The sequence below is a fragment of the Myotis lucifugus genome, unplaced genomic scaffold, assembly GCF_000147115.1.
Source record: "Myotis lucifugus unplaced genomic scaffold, Myoluc2.0 scaffold_333, whole genome shotgun sequence".
NCBI classification, from domain to species: domain Eukaryota; kingdom Metazoa; phylum Chordata; class Mammalia; order Chiroptera; family Vespertilionidae; genus Myotis; species Myotis lucifugus.
Window position 1 is genome coordinate 1,063,902 of NW_005871381.1, and position 20,330 is coordinate 1,084,231.

Genomic DNA, 20,330 nt, shown 5'->3' on the forward strand with positions numbered 1-20,330 from the left:
TTTCAGAAGGAAAGTGGGGAGGGACTTTGAAACCTGCCTGACAGCTTTGCACCAGAAGTCCCTTTCCAGGCCTGGAGGAGGCAGGAAGTGCAGTGGTCAGGAGCCTGGGCACAGGGTCATTCCTCGAGTTCAAATGTCAGCTCTGGCACTTACCAGGTGAATGACTTGGGGCAAATTACTTTAACCTCCTGTGCCTCAGTTTCCTGATTTATAAAAAAGAGATGCTGATAGTACCTGCCTCTGTGATTGTCACAAGGATTAAAGAAGAAAGTAAATGAAAAACAGCTATCACAATGCCTAGCACATAACCAATGTTCACTAAACATTAGCTTATGAAAACCAGCTTCAGACCACTGTAGTCGAAGTGAGTTAACTTTACCAGTACAAAACACTAATGAACAGGTAGGGAGAGGGAAAAGGTGGAGGACAATTACCTAAATAAATCCACAAAAGTAGACAAATAAATATCTAGGCTCTGCAGCACAAGAGGAGTAGCAGGGCCTCATGACAAGCTGACAAGTCATTTGCATTAGAGATGGATCCTGTTCTCTTTCAGGACAGGCCACTCACTGCCCCACCTCGCTGGGTTAGTTGGTCCTTCTCAAGGGACCCGGGAGCAGGGAAAGCTGAAATTGCCCTGGTCATTACCTAGTAATCCCTGGAGAAAGAAGAAGACTCTAAGGCTGAGAACCATACACAGAATGTGTGCTATTTTATGACATTCATTTATCTGTCATCATCCCCCTTTTACAGTTGGAGAAACTGAGGCCCAGAAAGGTTAAGTAACTTGCCCAAGGACATGCAGCTAGTGGTAGAGTCAAGATCTGAACTTGTACAGTCTGGTACCCCAGTCTGGGCTCTTAACCTTTACACTTCATTGCCTTTTCATTATTGCATTATCTAACTTGATCCTTACAACAAAACCTTTCAGATGTCAGGATTCTTACTGAACTGATGGGAAAACTGAGGCTCAGAGAGGCTCAGTGTGCTCTCTTGAACTTGTAGCGAGTAGGTTCACTTTGCCATGTAGAGGATGGTCCCTTGCATATCTCTAGGCCTGCAGGGGCCTTCCACCTCATTTCTCAAATCACTGATATCATCTGTCTGCACTCAGTGCAGATCCCAAGGGGACAAAGTCATCAATTCATGTCTAAGAACCCAAGCTTTGGAGTCCCAGATATCTGGGTTCATATTTCAGTTCCTCCGCTGAGTACTTATTCTCTCTGAGCCTCAGTTTCCCCATCAGTTCAATAAGAATCCTGACACCCGAAAGGTTTTGTTGTAAGGATTAAGTGAGATAATGCAATAATGAAAAGGCAATGAAGTGTAGAGGTTAAGAGCCCAGACTGGGGTACCAGACTGTACAAGTTCAGATCTTGACTCTACCACTAGCTGCATGTCCTTGGGCAAGTTACTTAACCTTTCTGGGCCTCAGTTTCTCCAACTGTAAGAGGGGGATGATGACAGATAATGATAGTTTCCACCTCTATAGGGTAGGGAATGAATGAGTTCCAGCTTAGAGCAGCACCGGGCACATTAGTGAGTTCTCAGTAAATGAGTTGTTATGATTAATGCACGGAAAGCCCTCAGCACGGTAAAAATAAGTGTTCAATAAATGGCAACTGTTATTGTTACAAGGCACACTTCCCAAAGAGAATTTTATGCACATTTATCTCCTGGAAAGCAATTTAAAAAATGAAGACATTAGGGAAGATCTTGTCCCCAAGTAAATGCTATAGTCATAGCAGAGAGAGCTCACTGTCCTGTTGCCCTGGCAGGGGATCCTAGCACCCCGCTGCCCGGGTTCTCCTTTGCTTCCAAAGCACCTTCATCCAGCCATCCACTCTATGAACACACACCCATGAAGCACCCACAATGAGCCCAAGGAGGGCTGGGAATACCCAAGAGGGCTCTGGCCCTGCCATCCTGGAGCTTACAGGGGAGCAGCACATCAAATGAATACGCACATCAAATGATTACACACAAATGATTATTTAAGGACAGCTGCAATAGGTGTTATGAAGTATGTGATGGGAAGGTGTAATGGTCTAGCACTGGAGGTGTACATGAGGGAGGAATCATTGGGAAGGCTCCCCGAGGAAGTAACATTCAAGCTGGGACTTCAGGGATGAATAGGAGTTGGCTGGTGATGCCCAGGAGTGAAGGAGGAAATGACTCGGGCAGATGGGCATTTAGTGCCGAGGCCCTGCAGTCACAAGGTGACAGGGGAACAGAAGGAAGGACAGCGTGTCTGACTTGCTCCTAGACCCTCCACTCAGCAGCACCTGCTGGGTGGGTGGAATTTGGAGAGAATCCCAGGTCCTCAGGAACTGCATTCTCAGTTGTTGTCTCTTCCCTTTCAGATTCTCCTTGCCCGCTGGCAACGACAGCCAAGCCTCAGACCCCCAGTCCCCGGGGCCAAGGGCCAGCCTTTCTCAGCTGAGATTCCCAGAGGCTACAGCCACGGATCACTTGCCCACCTATGAACTTGAGCCGCGTGTGAACCACGACAGGGACTCTGCGCTCTGCATGGCTTCAGATGCCTCACACCTGTCCTGGTCACACCCCACCGGGTTTCGTGAGGCTGTTTAGGAAGATACGTGTCCCAGGCTGCAGGAAAGGGGCAGAGTATGAAAGGACACAATGGCTCTGAGGGTGGGATCTGTGATTGACAGAAACGGGGCGGCTCCCTTAGGAGCATCATGGGTCATCAAAGAAGCTGACCCCCAGGCCCCTGATTTCGCCGCCTGCTTACATGCCCTGGCCAGAAGATGTGTGTAAGTGCCCCGTAGTTTTACACTGGAAACGGATGCTCCGGGAAGGGAAGCCGCCTGTTCCAGACATAGCAGGTCTCCTTTGGAATTCACACATCGGGAGTCTGGCGCTATCCCCTAAATGGTACTTTTGTTGTCTTTTTGTTCAAGGCGGCAAGCTTTTCCCAGGCTCGGAGCCGCCTGCCAGCCTCTCTTTGATAAACAGCCCACCAGCTCTCTTGGTAGATCGGATGTTTAATAATTAGCCTAACTCATTGTTTATCTAAGTGGCAATTATCGCCGCAATGAAATAATATTGTAACTGCAGGGGAAGCATTGCGGATAGCTCCCAGGTGGAAGCCGCGGGCTGGGGATGGCCCACACGGCCTCCTCGGCGCCGAGGAAAGGGCCGCTCCATCTCGGCTGGCAGGTGTCTGTGTCAGAGATGCCAGCACCGGAGGCTGCTCCCAAGACCTAAGGACATGTGCCCAGGACACGTGTATGGTCCCAATCCTGCCAACTGAGGCTCCATGGCCCAGCAAAATACGAAAATGCGCCCGGTGCTTCTGAAGCGGAACAGCCTGGAGTCGGTGGCGTTGGCGAAGCAGCCGCACCACCGCCGCAGCAAGTCTCAGCAGGTGCGGTTCAAGGAAGATGGGACCGGCAAGCCCCCGCCCGGCCTGGCTGGGGTCGACGTCCACACGACCGAGGACCCGGCTGTGATGGGCAAGACCCAAGCCCCCAGACACCACCCCCTCCCCGCCTACTCCCTTTCCTTCCCCAGGTCCCAGAAGGCAGGGGGCCTCCGGAACATGGCGATCCAAACCTCCCCCAGTCTCAGGAAGCATTTCCCGATCTTCAAGAGGAAGAGACTCACAGCCAGTAAGTCCCTGGTGGAAATGCCAGCAGCATTCCAAAGTGCCATCCAGGTCAACGGCAACCTCTCGGAACAGGACGCGGTGGCTTCCGACCTCGCCTGCTTGCGGCTGGCTCAGCATCTGGAGGACGGGCCTCGAAGGGTCCAGGTGTCCCACCCGTTTCTCCCTCGAATGTCCAAGATGCAGAGCAACGGGCCGGTGAGCATATGCCTGGAAGCAGGAGCTGGGAGAGCCTCAGAGAAAGCAACTGCTGCCATTCAGGTCCCAGAGGATATCTATCACAGCCCGGCCTGGGCGACTGGGGAGCCCGCTCTCAGTCAAGACAGGTCCGCGGAGATAAGCAACTCCGTCCACCCATTGGTGGACCCGTGTCCAGGTGATGGACGAAGAGTGCTGCCGTCAGATTCAGAGAGACCCCCCTCCTGCTGGAACGCCACCAGCGGTGCCAACCCCATGCCAGGCACAGGGAAACTTAAACCTGAATTGCTTTTGCCCAAAGACAACTCTGGTGACACAGACTTTGGCCCACTGTCATCGCTGTCAAAGGAAGCCTGTGTCCCCTCGCCTCCACGGACTCACAGCTCCCCCTCGCCAGGCTCCCACGGACAGCCAGCCCATCCAGGAGGGGCTTCGGACTGTTCGTCATGGAGCAGCCATCACCAGGACCCGCCGCCACCCAAACCTAACCACCCATCCAGACCTGCCCCTGCGTGTCAGGAGCGGACCGCAAGGAACCCCACCCAGTCGGACACGCTGGAGTTTCGAAACTGTCCAGGAAACGATCACCTCCCGTCCTCTCGTCCAAGGAGGGAGACCAAACTTCAGAGCAACAGGGAGCTTAACCAGATCCACCTGGCCCGGGGCGAGCTCTGCGACCTCCAAGGCCGGCTGCAGTCCGTGGAGGAGTCCCTGCACTCGAACCAAGAGAAAATTAAAGTCCTTCTGAATGTAATTCAAGACTTGGAGAAAGCTCGGGCTCTCACAGAAGGGTAAGGTGATTTGTTTTTTATGTTAAAAAACTAGTGGGTCAAGTCGTTTGCCAGGAGAGGAGCAGACAGAGCACATTGGTTTCCATTAGTAAAATGTCTCCAAAATATTGGCATCTCAGTTGTTTCCCCAAATCGTAAGCAATGGCCTCCCTTAACCCAACTGGGCTTCATTCAATTCTAGGCTTTGGTGGATTTCCACGGCTATTTGTTTTTGTTTCCAAATATCAACAGACTAGAGGTAAGGGAGCGGGGAAGCAGCCAGGCCTAAAAGGATTGTAAGATGTGGGTCCAGTTGATAAATGGTGGGGGGAAGTGATAGCACACAGGTACTGCCCCCACCCTAGCCTCGAAGCCAGTCACTGTATTTGCAAAGGATTTTGGTTATTTGTGTGTTTGTCACAAAGGACTCGAGGTGGCCACCAAGCTTCCTGTTGACCTTGTCCCCCACTGACCAGTCTCAGGGTGTGGGCCAGGCCATCGCTGACCAAGTTGGCAGAAACTGCAATGAGATCACAGTTCTGCAGAGAGAAAAAGGCACATGGTGCTTTCCTGGGTGACTCAGAACCAGCCTGGGCAGGGGAAGGCAGTTGTTTATTTAGGTGTGACGTGTTCGTCCCTCGAAAATGTGCTCCCTGAAGACTGAGAGGAAGGAATGGTGAAGCTCACCCACACAAGGGAAGGAGAGAGCTGAGGAAATTAAGTGACATTTGCTGGTAGGAATCAGAGTCAGCGTTGCTTTGTGAGAGAACAGCACTGGGGTGGCCCAGAGAGAGACGCACCGGACTAAGGGGTCGGGAGTTTTCACAACCTCCCTCCACTCTTTGCGAAGTCCCGCAGTGTCCCTTCTGTCACGAGGGGTGAAGAAGAGCCGACTCATCCCTGGGATTGTTGTCAGCATGAGGAAACCCACAGATTTGAAAGCGCATAAACATGTATAAACCCTCTGGAAACACGAGGCCCCATTATCATGGCTCCTTGTGTATTTGTAATGGTCACTCGGATTCAGGGCACGGCTCTCAATGGGAGGGGCAGTGCCACACTGAGGGAAGGAGTTGGTAGGATGCGTGCATCCCCTGGGACTTTTGCCCACAGATTTACCCAGCAAATGCTCTATCTTGCAGGCGCAACTTTTATCGAACCGGCCAAGATCTCAACAATTGCAGCACCTGCCAGAACACGGCGTGCATCATATACAGGTACCTGGCCACAGCGGAGGCCGGCTGTGGCGTGCAGAAGCTACGGGTCCACAGAACCTTCTAGTAAACTCTCTTAGAGGCAGAAAGTCAAGAGAGAGGCAAAGACAGGAGGCCTTTCAATGCCCGAGACTTAAATATCAAGGTGTTTAACTGTGAGACGTTAACATCTGGTTCTAAGGCAGGCATGGCTTTGCTTTCTTACCATAAGGCCTCTGAGCACATCCTTTTGATAATGATCCTACACTTACTGAACGCTGAGTGCTGGCACCTTACCGAGCTCTGCGTGCACATTGGCATCTCGTTTCAAACTTTCACCTTATGAGGTAGGCATTCATGTCCTTGGGGAAGTTAAGCCCCGTGAGCCGGCTCACAGACAGCATTTTCAGAGAAGGGCTCAGGCTCAGGACTCAAGTCCAGACCTTTCTGACCCCAAACCCTGTGGTCCTGGTTATTGCACCTCAATGCCTCTTCCTCAACAGCAGCTATCACAGGCCAAGCACTTACTATTCGTCAAAAAACATGCTAAGCGCTTTGCATTTCTAAGCACATCATTTCCTTCCAGCAGCGGGAAAAGGCTGCTGCAATAAAGTGGGTTTTTATAAGTAATAGAAGGAAAGCATCATATAATAGTGAGAGCAGTCAAAACCCCCAAGTCAGCTGTCTGCTAACCTGTCTGGGGCTCACTCCCCACCCTCCTCATCCAGAGGGTGGGGACTCTTATCCCTGTACAGAGTTGCCACAAGGAGCAGACGGGGTAATATATGTGAGTGCCTTTTGTGACTGCAGAGCTCTGTACGAATCCAAGGCCTTAATACCATTATTACTAGAATGATCAATGCCCCCTGAGCGGGAAGCCCATTTCAGTGGCCTGGTGGAAATGTGGTCAAAAGCAGTCATTCGAGTTGATGACATCTAATTTTGTCAAAAGTGTATGGTTTTGCTTTCTCTATTACGTTTCTCTCGGATGAAAAGGGCAGCCCAATTGGGTTGCCTGTGTCTTCTTTGAAATTCTTCTCATTCTCTCCAGCAGAATCCCAAGATTTTAGATGTGAGGCCTGGAAGTCAGAAGGCCCCTACACTTAGGCAGGGCCTTGGGCATTTCTTTCATAGAAATGTCAATTCCTTCCACCCAGTAGCCTCAGAACTACATATTTTCACCAAATGGCAGAATCTTCAGGAGCGAGCACAGAAAATGCCCTTTACCTCGGTGTGAAACATCCCCTCCAAAAACTCCCCTGGAAAAGGCAGGGGACATTGGAAAGAATAAGTAGGCAGGCTCATCCATTGCCACTTTTTTGCTCCTTTTTTTTAACATCTATCTTAAGCAAATGTTCTAAGCTCTAGGAAGACAAAAATTATTAAATGTCTAGACAGCTAGGCAGGACAAAAAAAATCTATTCATCATAAACAATAATTACGTTTAACTAATCTCCATTCAAATTTTGCATAGTCTCTTTTCTTCCTCCGCCAGATGATGTGTTTTCTGTTACCTTAAGATGACTTTTTATTTCGCTTATGTAAATGGAAAGGATAAGTGGCTGTTGCCCAGGCTACTGTGAGTTTCATGGCCTGGCCGTGGGCAGATCATTTCTGACCCCTGAGTTACCTCATCTGAACAATGAGGCCCTTTAATTAGATGCTCCCTCTGGTCCCCTTCAGTCCCGACATTTGGGTGTTCTGTGCTCAATTAAAAGTGGCAATATTTGGCTACACTATGACCTTCCCACAAGTCTGAGAATGTTTGCATTTTCCTGTAGCTACTTCAAACATCCCCAGCAAACAGTCGAAATTAATCTACACCCCTGGAAAGGTTAGTAAACCTTCATGCACACGTCCCTTCCCAGTTTTCCAAGAGGAGCAGCCACTGTGTATATCCACTGCTCATCACCATTCAGAGCCAGTCTATCCTCACAGACAGTATCTGTACCCTTGTATCTAAACCATTGCGAAGGAACAGGCAATTAATTTGATGAAAGCAAAGAGATCAAACATCCCCATCATAGTAACAGTGGGAAGATGAGAGTTGTCATTTTTTTAAAACATTTCAAACGACTGCAAACCCTGTGTTGTGTCCTGTAAAGTCAGATCTTACATCTAATGAATAAGTGATGTGCAATGCTCATCCTTGGGCCTTGTTCGGCTTGGTCCCTCTCCTGATGGTGGATGGGCCCAGTGCACGTCACTGTACGTAAAGCACACGGGCTCAGGACACATTGCCTGCCAGGTCTTTCTCCCTGGAGATGTTGCTGTTAAAGCTGGTTCCGGGCTATTTAGTCTCCAGTCACACTCCTCACCGATCCTTAGCATTGATTCTAAGACAAGTTTCTCAACGGGTTGAGTGAAAGCTACCTATGGTACCTAAGATAAAATAATACTGGATTACCGAGTGAGAAGGCTGTTCTCTTTCCAAGTTTATTTCCACCCTTGTGATTACCATGAGGGAAAAATCGAAGTTGGTGCTAGAATGTCTTCAAAAGCTTTCCTATGCTTATTGATCACGCTTCTTTGCCCAGGCAGAGTAGGTCTCAGGCTCATAGCCATAGGCAAGCAACAGTATCTAGCCAGAATGTAATCATTTAAAAAATTTTTATTGAAGCTTTTAACTTTTAAAACAAGTCCCCCTAAATATTCATTGTAAATGATGCATGTCTCCATTTTCAAAAGTGGTATTGCTTATGTTATATACCTGTTTTGAAGTTTAAATAGAAAACGGATTTAAGGAAGAAAAGCATTAAGTCAATAGTTTCACAAAAACCATGAAGATAGTGAACGAATGATTGAAGTTTGAGAAATGGAGCCCTGAGGAATCAGCTCCCTTTCCTCTTCTCAAAAGCACGATTCTCCCCAAGCCACATCCCTCCTCCTTCCCCCTCTCCACCCCCTGTTCCTCCAGCCATATCTCCCTGTACTTCATCTTCAAGTTCACTCTCACAATCATTGCTGAGCCTCTTTGGAGGACTTTGACTACACCAATTATGCATTTATATTCTGGACATAGCTCCCAGGAAGGAAATCTTCTTGGTTTAAGTTGTAAAATGCATCAAATGATTTAAGGGGAGAGAATAGAAAGCCTTTCTCAGAAAAAAATTTCATCTACCATCCAAACATGTTACTTAGGAAATGGAAATAAAGAGTATGCTGCAAACTTAGCATTTTTAATGGATGGAGGGAGAGGTTGAAAGGTCCTTGCTTGCCACTTAAAGCTATTCATTAGCTAACCAGAGAACAAGGTATTTCACTAGAAATGTAATATGCACCCAGGCCTGTAGGTTTAGCAACCAACTTTCCACTTCAATTATTTAGTATTTTCCTTTGGTCTGCTTAGGATTCTCTCCCAGCATGGAGCCCGGTGACTGCAAGAGCTGGGTCTTCCAGTCACAGTCCTCATTTTGGCCAAAAATGGAAGTCCCAGTGAAAAACACCCACAAAGCACACAGCCTATCTGTTCTTTCTAGTAATCACAGACACATTTGCGGCTCTCATCACATTTCAACATGGACCGAGCAGCATTCACTTCAAAGGCTGGACCTTGCACATCATAGCAATACCAACCAGCCTCCCTACATAACCACCACCAGACATAGCTCAAGCTGTCTCTTTAGAGAACAGGCATAGAGTCTGGGGTACACGTGGAAATTTCTCTGAGCCCCCAAATGGTTGATCCCCAAGATATTTGCCTCTGGTCCCTGTTTCTCTCAGCAGCACGTTATCCCTTCCTTCTCCCCAGAGTGTAAGGGGAAAGGAGGAGGATTTACAGCATCAGCAATTTATCTGCAATAAAAATGAAACCTATTTTAATGCATTAATAGCTAAAGAGGCTGAAACATGCCATAAATATAAAATCAAGCAAGCTGAGAATTTCCCAGGAATAACAAACGATGGCTGCTGGCACAGAGGCCATGGTTGACCACAGAATGACCTAATCTTTATTTCTCTGTCAATTACATGTAACAATCATTACCACTTGTCCTACCAGGCCCTGAGCCAGGCAGTTTGCTAAACACAGCATCTCCTCTCAGACTCCCAACAACCCTAATGTACGAGTGTGGCTGTTAGTCCCATTTTACAGATGAGGAAATGAAGACTCAGAGAGGTTCTGTGACTTGTCCAAGATCCAACAGAGCTGGGGCTGAAACAGGTCCTGCTTTCGGGAGATTTTCCTGTCCCTTCCCCTCTTACCTGGGACCTGGCATAATCACTGAATATATGTGCTCAAGTTCTCTGAGCGAACCTGTCCTTGCTGAGGGCTTAACGGGAAGACCTCCTCGTCCCACAGCCACAGAACCCAGAGCGCAGGGTTCTCTCAATTAGCGATCAGCGTGATGATTTTTGCAGCTCGTGTTCAAGTGCCCAGAGGAGAACCTGCGACTCCCTGAGACTGTTCAGCAGACACATGCCCTAGGGCCGTGGTTGGCAAACTGCGGCTCGCAAGCCACATGCAGCTCTTTGGCCCCTTGAGTGTGGCTCTTCCACAAAATACCATGTGTGGGCGCGCACGTACAGTGCGATTGAAACTTCGTGGCCTATGCACAGAAGTCGGTATTTTGTGGAAGAGCCACACATAAGGGGCCAAAGAGCCTCATGTGTCTCGCGAGCCGCTGTTTGCCGAGCCGCAGTTTGCCGACCACTGCCCTAGGGGAAGGGGTGCCCTTGCCAACTTGAAATGGCTGCAAGTTGTGAAGCTTAAAATTACACCCTATAAATAACAAGCAAACTGGTCATTAGGAGAAAGTTTCGGAACGGGGGCAGGGGACGGGGGTGAAGGGAGGCAGTGAGACTAACTAAAGCTCCTACGTTCCAAGGCTGGGATCCTTCCCCAAAGAAAGTGACTTGATTATCCAAGGAGATAGGAACCAAACTGCCCTCGCTGAGCTCACTGATGCCGCCAGCTCATTCTTTAGAGAAGAAACTTGTGGGAGGTCACCAGCTCTGTGTGCCAGGAGCCACAGAAAGCCTCGCAGAGGGAGGAGGTAGAGAGGGACCTGGAGGATGCTCCACCTTCAGGGAGGTGTCGTGGACCATTCGTTTCTCAGCCAACCTGTGTGGAGTGTGTGGTGTGTGGCAGGGGTTTGTCCCTTTCTCTTTAATAAAAGACCAGCCCTGCCCCCCTGCTGAGAAAGAAGGGCACAGGGCCCCCTGCAGCCCTCAGCAGCCAACCACACCAAAGACAAAGACGACGGCTGAGCCCACGTATTACTTTGAGTTTGCTGCCTGCTAAGGGGGTGCCCATCTTCTCTGGGTACGCAGCTTCCCACCAGCATTGCCCTGCAAGCTGGAAACACCATTGCAGGGTGGGCTGGTTCCACAGGGGACTGGGCGGTCATGCACCAGGCTTTGGTCACCACCACCTCGGCACCCCCACCCCACACACATTTGATGGCCAGGATCTCAGTCCAGTCTGTTTTAGTGCACCAGCTTCAGGGTCAATGTCGGTTCAAATCCTGGCTCTGTCGTTTACTAGTGTGTGGCCGGGCCCCGCCCTTGCCTCGGTTTCCTCATTTATGGAGTGAAGATAGTATCTAAGGGGGCCATGAGAATTACATGAGGCATGTGGGCATCACTAAACTTGCAGTGCAGAGTCTACAATGTAGATTTCACTGCACGGATGACAGTCCTCCTCTTCCTCTTCCTCTACCTCCTCCTCCTCCTCATTCTCTTTTTTCTTCTCCTTTTCCTTTCACCTTCCCTCTTCCCCCTCCTTCATCTCCTTCTTTTTATTATTATTAATTTGAATTGCCATGCGTCCTCACCTAACATGGTCCAGGTACTCTTCTGTTATTTCTTCTTCTTAGATTAAGTCCCTGGGTAGTAGCCAGTCCCTGGGCTAAAACATCTCATCGCTCTTTAGGAAAAACAGAGGACTAAGAGTCTGGAAACCAGGCTTATATTCCATTCATAACTTACAGTGTGACTTCTCCATGCCAACTTGTTTGTCAATGGGGACAATTTTCCCATTTTCCTGGGCTATCATGAGGATAAAACGAAAACACAGATCTGAAGGGTCTGCAATTTGCAAGTGCTACTCAAAAGTAAGGGGTTCCTATTATTCATCTGTTTCTATATAAGCTTGCACCTCTTTCTGGCTCCCCTAACTTCGATTTGCCCAGCCAAGCTGCTGCATCCAGACCCAGGCTCTGTTGTCTGCGCATGTGCTAATGTGTCCATCTACTGTTTGCTTCTCACTATTTCTTCTTCCCAACAAGTTATGACTTAGGCTTCCCACTGCTTCCGATTTCCTAGAAAAACATCCCTGTGCTTTTCACCTGGCCTGGTGGCTGGGGCATTGATCTGTGAGCTGGACTAGTGAGGTGCTCTCCCGAGGGAGACCTGAAAGCTCTCTCCCATTCCTGGCAGACAGACAGCTCACTTTCCAAAGCAATGCAGTACCACACCCGGACAGATTACATGGGCAGGGCCCCAAGTCCCTTAGACAATGACCGGGGCAGCCTGAACCAGGTGTCAGATATTCTCACTGGACCAACCGCACTGACCTCGACTGCTCCACACCTCAATGGACCCAGGCCTGAATTCTGTACTGTAGCAATTTCTTGGCCCCCACTGTGAGCCAGAGCTCTGCAAACTAAGCCCTCGACACTCCTCTTCATCTGTACAGAATATGGGTGGCAGGAGGTGGTAAGGGTGGGCTGGGAGGGAAATTAAGAGAAGAAGAGAAGGGGAAGCAAGGTTTAAAAAGTCACTGGTGTTCACCTTGATACCAAACCCAAGGCAGACGGCATTCCCTAGAATCTACAAACAACCCTCTCCTTGACTTCTCACCATGTAGACAATTTATTCCCCTTATCAAGAGGTCGCTGAATATGGTGTGAGTTGGCTAAAAAGGAAGTTGAAGGGTATCTCCTTTCCTCCATCCAGTGACAAGATGAAAAGAGATGAGACCCTATACATTTATCCAAACTAAAGAATAGTTTGTCAAGAATAAGAAGGAAAGTGACAATTTTCCTTTATGTTAATAAATTGCTTTGGCCTAAAAAAAAACATTAATCAATTTCTTTCCTAAGTTCACACACTTCTCTATGCTCTGCTTTTTGCCTGGCCTTGAAAAGAAGTTACTTTCAATCTCCTTCCAATTGTCAAAATCAGTGGGGGCAGTTGCAAGAGGGGTGGGGGAGAGCTCTAAGTCCCAATGATTATAAGGCAATCCTGTGGTGTTTCCATAGAAACATAGAATGTATTCTTTCCTGAATGTACATGGAGGGGAGGGGTGAAGAGTGATAATGCTGGCAAGGTATACAATTACTGAAGAGCTTCAGGTATGAGTGAAGAGACATTCAGCCCATAAGATAGGAAGACAAAAGACTTAGTGAAGAATGGAGTGGGCAGAGACCATATCCTACGTGAAGACATTTCACCTGTCATTGTGTCCCATCTGTACAACTGTCCAGTGAGAGAGCTTTATAACCCCCACTTTCAACTGAGTCTCTGAAAGAGAAGCAACTTGTCCAAGGTCACCTAGCCGGTGAGTGGTATAACCTTGTTCAAACTTGGGAGTGTTCTACTCGAAGCTCTTGTTCTATCCTCTATATTGGGCTGCTCTTTAAATCGTGATGATGAGACAGTTTCATTCTGTCTCCTGGCTCTTCTCTCCCCGGGCCTGCCAGTTCTGTCCACATTCTGGATTCACCCACAGCATTCTTTTTTCCAATTGATATTAGGACACTGCTGTGAGTCTTGACAAATTCAGGTGGTTTGTTGTTGCCATTGTTTATTCAAATTATGAAGGCAGAGAAATGTCACATATAAGGAGAAAAAGATAGCTGGTTTTTGTGTATGCTTTTATCATTTGGTAGAGGTATATGGATAAAGAGCAGGAAAGTAGGCATAGTTGAGATAAATACAAGGCATATTTTAAAAGCAATTGTTAGTTTAACCATCTGTCTCACACACTGAGAAGTAAGATCCACAAGAGCAGTGTCCATGTCTGTCTGTCTGTCTTGTTGTGTCCCATAACTGAGCACAGTGTTGAACCATGAGAAGGATGGATGGTTGGATGGATGGGTGGATGGATGGATGGATGGATGGATGGATGGGAGATGGCACAATTTTTCCAAGGTCATATAGCCAGTAGGTACCTAAGCATCTGGGACCAGATGTCAAAGGCCATGCTCTTCCATATCAGTTGGGCCCTTGGTGATGCTAAAGCCATATGTGCTGACTTGAATTTACTGTCCTTCCTTGTCCTGTGTTTTTCAGTGTAGAATATGATTTTCGGCAGCAGGAAGGCAGGTTCCATGAAGTTCTACAGAGTCTGGAGGAAGCAGAACCAGTTGAGGAGCCATGTCCCCCACCAAAGTCCACAGCAGAACCCCCTGTTCCTGAGAAACAGGACTTAAGGCGGAAAACCAAGAAGGTGAAGAAGAAATGCTTCTGGTGGATCTGAGCTTGTTGGGACCATGCACTCTGCCCTTCCCCAAGACCTCCCTGAGATGGGGACCACTGCCCTCAGGTCTCTGCTTCTTAGCAAAGGCCCCGGACCGAGAGCCACTCAACCTGTGAAACCGGAAAGACTCGGGGCTGGTTTAGCTGCTGCGGGACCCCTGACCACCAACCTCACCTGAATGAGTGCCACTGTTTGCTGAGGGCTTCACGGACCCTAGAGTGACCACTTGCCTAGTTCCCCATCACACACGACTAGGCCACAATCCTGGTTTGCGAGTCTAGGTTCCCACCCTGAACAAAGTCCCCATTGACTCGCCAACAACTCTATGATGCTAAGCACTTCCTTCTCATCCTTGGTTTGTCATCCGAAAAAAAAAAAAAAGAAATGTTATGTAGAGCAGGAAGTTAGAGGAGAGCTAGAAACTGATACAACAGGAAAGATCAGTTACATACACTGGCCGTTTTCTAAGATATTGGCGTACATAGCGTGACAGAAATGCGCAGGGCAGAAATGCAAGAGCGCCTGGTGGGCTGGGTCATTTTCATTTTAAAATAGCCCCTTGACCCCAAATTAAGAATCTGTCATCTCATGCTGCGGGGGCCTTCCAGTCTGTGGCAGAGTAAGGTCACTGCAGGGGATAAGGAACTTGGTGTGGCTCTCCTGCAGTTGTAGCTCCAGGGCCCACCTTAGGCCACCATGCTCCTCAGCCTGGGGCATGAGACCACCTGGAAAATACATGGGATTTGGTTTGAACGTTAAGATTTCACAGTTGATTTCCCTGCAACATTTAGTAAGATCATGAAATCCAGCAACCTGTCTGTTTCATCTGACCAGTAACATAAATAAGACTAAGATAAAACACAACACTGGTTCTCACCCATTCATCTCTGCAATAGCTTTGTAGATAGGTTGTTAAGTATATTAATCTATATAATCTCCCTTCCTGGTGATCCCTTCAATGATCACCTGATTGAAGAAGCAGCAGGAGGAGGGATATATATTTTTTTCCATTTTAGTATTAAAGACCTTCCCTTCCCAAAGTCTGAATTCTTTTAAAGTCTGGCTCATTCTTTTGACAAGACCCATATACATGTGGGTCCAGTCAAACCTGCATGGCTGAACAAAGTACTAACATAATCTAATTAAGTAACTTCTACATACTTTGGGGGATGAGGGGTAGGTTCTCCTTAAATTCTCTACCAGCCTGTGCTCGGATGGATGCTGCTTAGAAAAGGGATCCTAAAGCTCAACATGGCATTCAATGAAGAAGGCATTTCATACCCCCCTTTGCTCAAGATCAGGTGTCTGAGTTAGAGTCTGGGATGAACGTACCCCCACTGCAAATTGAGACGAATGAAGCAAACCACTCCGACAGCTGCACCTGCTCCTGCCACAGCGCTGCAGTGTGCAAGCTTTTTCAGCGAGAGTGAGGGGAAAATTTGGCAAGGAACCTCAGCTTGCACTATTTAAGTCTTGGAATGTCATTCAAGATGTTCTTGTTCTGTTTCTAGTGTAATGTTTAAACCCAGAAAGTGAGACCGGCATCCATAATGTTAAGTGGGAATTAAGATAAATACACTTGTCATACGGAGGAAGCCACATTTCAATAAGATATGCTCCCACTGGCTGAAAGCCACAGATCTTTCTGTATCCACACAATCAACTCTCAGTTGGCCCCAACAATGGAAAAGAACAGCATCGAGGATAACCCAATAAAGCAAAATCATGTGGGATCTCTTATGTAATTTTATCTTGTAGTAGAGCTTCCATCTTAATTCGCTTTGCTTTCACTAATTTTCAAATTAATTTATAATCTTGGGCAGCATGAAAATAATCCTGTTTCAGGAATTAAGAGACCCAGGCAACAGAATAGCCTAGTCCACTATCCTTTAATAAACTGCTTAAAATGTCAGGGCCTGTTTGTCCATTCTGAAATGGAGATATCAACACCTACTCGACCCACTTTATAAGCTCTGTGCATGGTCCAACATCAAATGAGCAGAATGACCCAGAGCTGAGCTGGCTCATTTGCCAAACTTAGCCCAGATTGATGAAGAGGTGTTTAAGGCCATTCTCTCAGAGTAGAACCCAACCCTTGGGTAATTAAAAAGCGCACGTTCTAATATACTTATGTTTAGTTGGAGATATCAGATAAACCCTCAACTGAAAAATGAAATTGGGGTAGGAAATGTTGACATTTCTAAAAACACAACCAAATGGGACTGTAATGAATCTATACCAAAGCACAACACAGCATTGCTGGGGCCACCAACCTGAAACTGGGAAGGAGGTCTCTTCTGGAAATTGAACATTTAAAATCATTATGAGGAAAAGGGATTCAGTAAACACCTTCCTGCTAATAAAAATGATCATCTCTGTTTTTTTTAAAAAAAAAAAAAAAAAACACCCACACATATACATAGACCAAAACTCTATACCTATCTACTCATGTGAAAATCACATCTTTGTAAAATATTATGTAACATCTACCATGATAATCTGCAAAAATGCTGTACTTGAGGTTATATGGTTTTACAGAGAGAGATTAATTTAGCCAAGATTACTTTTATAAAATTGAAGGGGAAAAGACTGATACATTAACTTAAATTGCTGGAGTTTATGTAGCTGCTTTCTCTGTAGTTAAGAAAAAATGTGTACCCGCTATAGTTGGAACTTAATACCAGCTCATCTGTAGAGCCCCTTCTTAAAAACAATGTATAATGTAAGTTTTTGTAAATTTCTAAACTATTTTAAATGGGATATTATCTTTTGCAATAAACTTACATATTTTTCCTAGGTTTTAAGACTCCATTACTAGCTTGGGTTAATTTAAACTTAAGAAAGATGATCCCTGCCCAGCAGGCGTGGCTCAGTGGCTGAGCATCAATCTATGAACCAGAAAGTCATAGTTAGATTGCCAATCAGGGCACATGCCCCTGTTGTGGGCTTGGTCCCTGGTGTGGGGTGTGCAGGAGGCAGCCAATCAATGATTCTCTTATCATGGGTGTTTCTATCTCTCTCTCCCTCTCCCTTCCTCTCTGAAATCAATAAAAATATATTTTTTAAAAAGAAGATTGATACCTCAATGGTCCTAATGATAGGGATAGTTTTTGTTACAACCTCTTCTATATGTTTTTCAGGAAAACAAAGAACAGATTCAGAATTTAGGGCCATAATGGTGACACACCATGTGTCCTGGGAACAAGGGAGGCAGAGTGAATGAACAGGACACTTCCCAGCTCATTTGGATGAACACGCATTCATGTTTTTATCATTATTATATCCACATACCAGACCTATAATTTAGTCAATATTTTTCGTTATTTTTCCTGTAATTTTCTTCCTTAAAAGGCAACTTTATAACACCACCACAAAGAAAAGCAATTATGTTCCAAATATAGAGGATGAAATAAAAATAATTTTATTAAATTCTTGTTAGAGACTGTTGAGTGTTGAAAGTGCCAAGCCTGAGACCAGCTCTCTTTGTTAAGGGAGTTAGCAAACCTTCAACATGTGCTAAAGCCATTTGGACACCAAACATGTTTTCTACTTGATTGATCGGGATGTTCGAGAGAGAATTGAAAAGAAAAATACTTTCCCATCATGTTATTAAACTCCCTCTTCTCCCTCCCCCACCCCGAGCCCTCTAAAACCAGCTTATTTACCAATTTGTGGGGTGGGGGACTGGACATAGAGTCAGAAGTCTTGACACATGGGTTTGATATTTTGCGACCTTCTTTTTGCCAGGTGACCTTAGGAAAGTTAACCTCAGCCCTCAGTAAGCCTCTGATTCTTATAAAACTGAACATAACCTTTGCCTTACAAGGGTGTCTAAAAACTAAGTGGGTGAAAGGGAGGGCACACAACAGGTGCTCAATAAGTTTATTCCTGCAACAACTATTTGAATCCCAAGCACAAGGGAGGGCACACAACAGGTGCTCAATAAGTGTGTATTCACTCTTTTGTTGATTGAAGTACATTGAGAAAGAGGACGGAAGATGCCTTCATGGGGCTGCAGTGGGTTTTCAGAAACAGGCTTAAGATTTTCTCCAGGCAAAAAGTGGTAGTGATAAGAGAATGAACTCTTCCTGCCTGAGAAAGACCAGAGACCATGGCAATGAACATTACTTAACAAAGTCCTCAGTGATCCAGGATATGCAGGCAGATCAGCCCAGCACAGCACTCTGAGGAATCAGATATCCTGGAGGTGAATGGTACCTTGGGAGTTGGGACCCTGCCATTTCAAGCATCAGGCTATTAAGTGAGGCTAGTTGAGTGGTCCCAGGACTCGCAGCAATCACGTGGGGAAGTGAGTGTTGGAAGCAATGTGGTTGGTGGGTGGAACACTTAAGAGTCTACCAGACACCAGCGCCCAGGGCAGCTTCAGGAACCACTGACGCTAGACTTGAGAGCCTTGTGCTATCTGCTCTTCAGTCACCCTGAGTCACCTTGAGCTCCTCAGGCCTAGCATGCAACACTCCCTCCAGGGTCTGTGTGCACTTGTCCTTGTACCTGGGACAATCCCCACCATGTCACCCTCCCCGCCAAGTTCCAGCAGAGTGAGCTTCCCAGCAAGGCCTTCCATGCTACCACCACCACTGCCCATACCACACCCAATGCACCTCTAACACGGTCACCTGGCACCAAGGACCTTCCATCAAAGCCATTGGCTCAGTTATCCTTGTACTTATCTGTGCATCATCCTTTGATTTATGTCTTTATATTATTTATATATATATAAAATATGCAAAGCATCCTCTAGGGAGTTTGACTGGGAGAATGGGAGTTCAATCGCTCACTATGATGTGTGCTGACTACCAGGGGGCAGCACAGAACATGGAGGGTGACCAGTGGGGCAGCAGCAGGGAGCTGAGGGAGCAAGGGAAGGAGGAGGTGGGAGGCGGGGAGGCGGGGAACCTGATCAGCCCTGATCACCGGCCAGGCCTAGGAACCCTATCCGTGCATGAATTTCATGCACTGGGCCTCAGTTTCCCTTTAACCTCCCTAAGACAGGAATCCTGCCTATTTTTGTTCACCTTTGTATCTCCAGCACCAGTGCAATGGGATTCAAATAGTTGTTGCAGGAATAAATTGGGGAATGGATTGGATCCAGCAGAGAGACATGAAGAAATGATTCCCAGATGGTTTCCTCGTCTCTCAGTCTGGCACAGGGACGGACCCATTGGTTCGCACAGGCTGCTCCTGTGCTCCCAGGAACACCCAGCCTCCCACTGATTTGGACCTTCATCAGCTAATAGGCCAGGGCTCCTGATTCCACTGTGGTCTGCATGGTATTCAGGACCCAGACACCAAGCCACTGCTACCCTCCCCCTCTGCCAAGCCCCCAACCCCTTTATCCAGAATACTGACAGCCCGGTTAACCTTGCTTCAGAACAAATTGCCATCATAATTAAATGCCAACGCGTTTTGCACATTTTACCAAGATACTGCCTTACTGTATGAAGGGGAAAATTGGTTTTGAAATTAAAGCAGATTGTTAACTATTTTTGCTGTAATGTTTCCATTAAAATGCCAGAATTTATTGCATGTGACCGAGTCCATTTCAGACAAATGCAATTTAAAGGAGACAGGGTCTGTCTCGCTGAAGAAGCATTTAGGGCAGAGCATTCTGCCTTGGCTTAAACCACAACTAAAATCAAAAGACAATAAACATCACACCAAAGGATTACTTGCTCCAAAGCAAATAAAAGCTTTATTATCACGAATGGCTTCCACACATTCTCAATATCCATAGCTATCTTACACTAAATTTCACTCAAATGAAACCCATACCTTTTTTTCCTGGCAAAAGACCAATATATATGTTTTAAATCATCAGCTAAACACAGTGACCTCTTATTGGTACTTGGGCCGCTTTCCCAGGGAGCACACACGATGCTGTGATGCCCTAGTGATGCTGACAAATAAGCAGTCTTTCTCCTGAGCCAAGTGGACTGAGTCACTTCAACTGTTGAAACCAGGAGAGGTTCACACAGCATTTCCACCCGCACACTAAGCCGGCCTGCGCCCAGTCCCGCAGGCACTAATCCCATATTGGGGAGGGAGGGCAGGAGTTATGTGCTGTTGTCATGTTTTTTGTTTGCTTATTTGTTTCA

The 20,330-nt window shown here is 47.0% G+C and overlaps 2 protein-coding genes across 2 annotated transcripts in view; one reads left to right on the plus strand and one right to left on the minus strand.

Annotated features, from left to right (window-relative positions):
- Positions 1-20,330, minus strand: part of DOCK2 (dedicator of cytokinesis 2) — a gene marked incomplete at its 5' end in the record, with an annotated part of 352,195 nt that overhangs the window by 197,740 nt on the left and 134,125 nt on the right.
- Positions 3,284-14,770, plus strand: FAM196B (family with sequence similarity 196 member B). The gene is made up of 3 exons (XM_023764504.1): positions 3,284-4,620; positions 5,742-5,816; positions 14,028-14,770. The coding sequence occupies exons 1-3, from the start codon at positions 3,284-3,286 to the stop codon at positions 14,212-14,214; spliced, it is 1,599 nt and encodes a 532-aa protein (XP_023620272.1). The 3' UTR covers positions 14,215-14,770.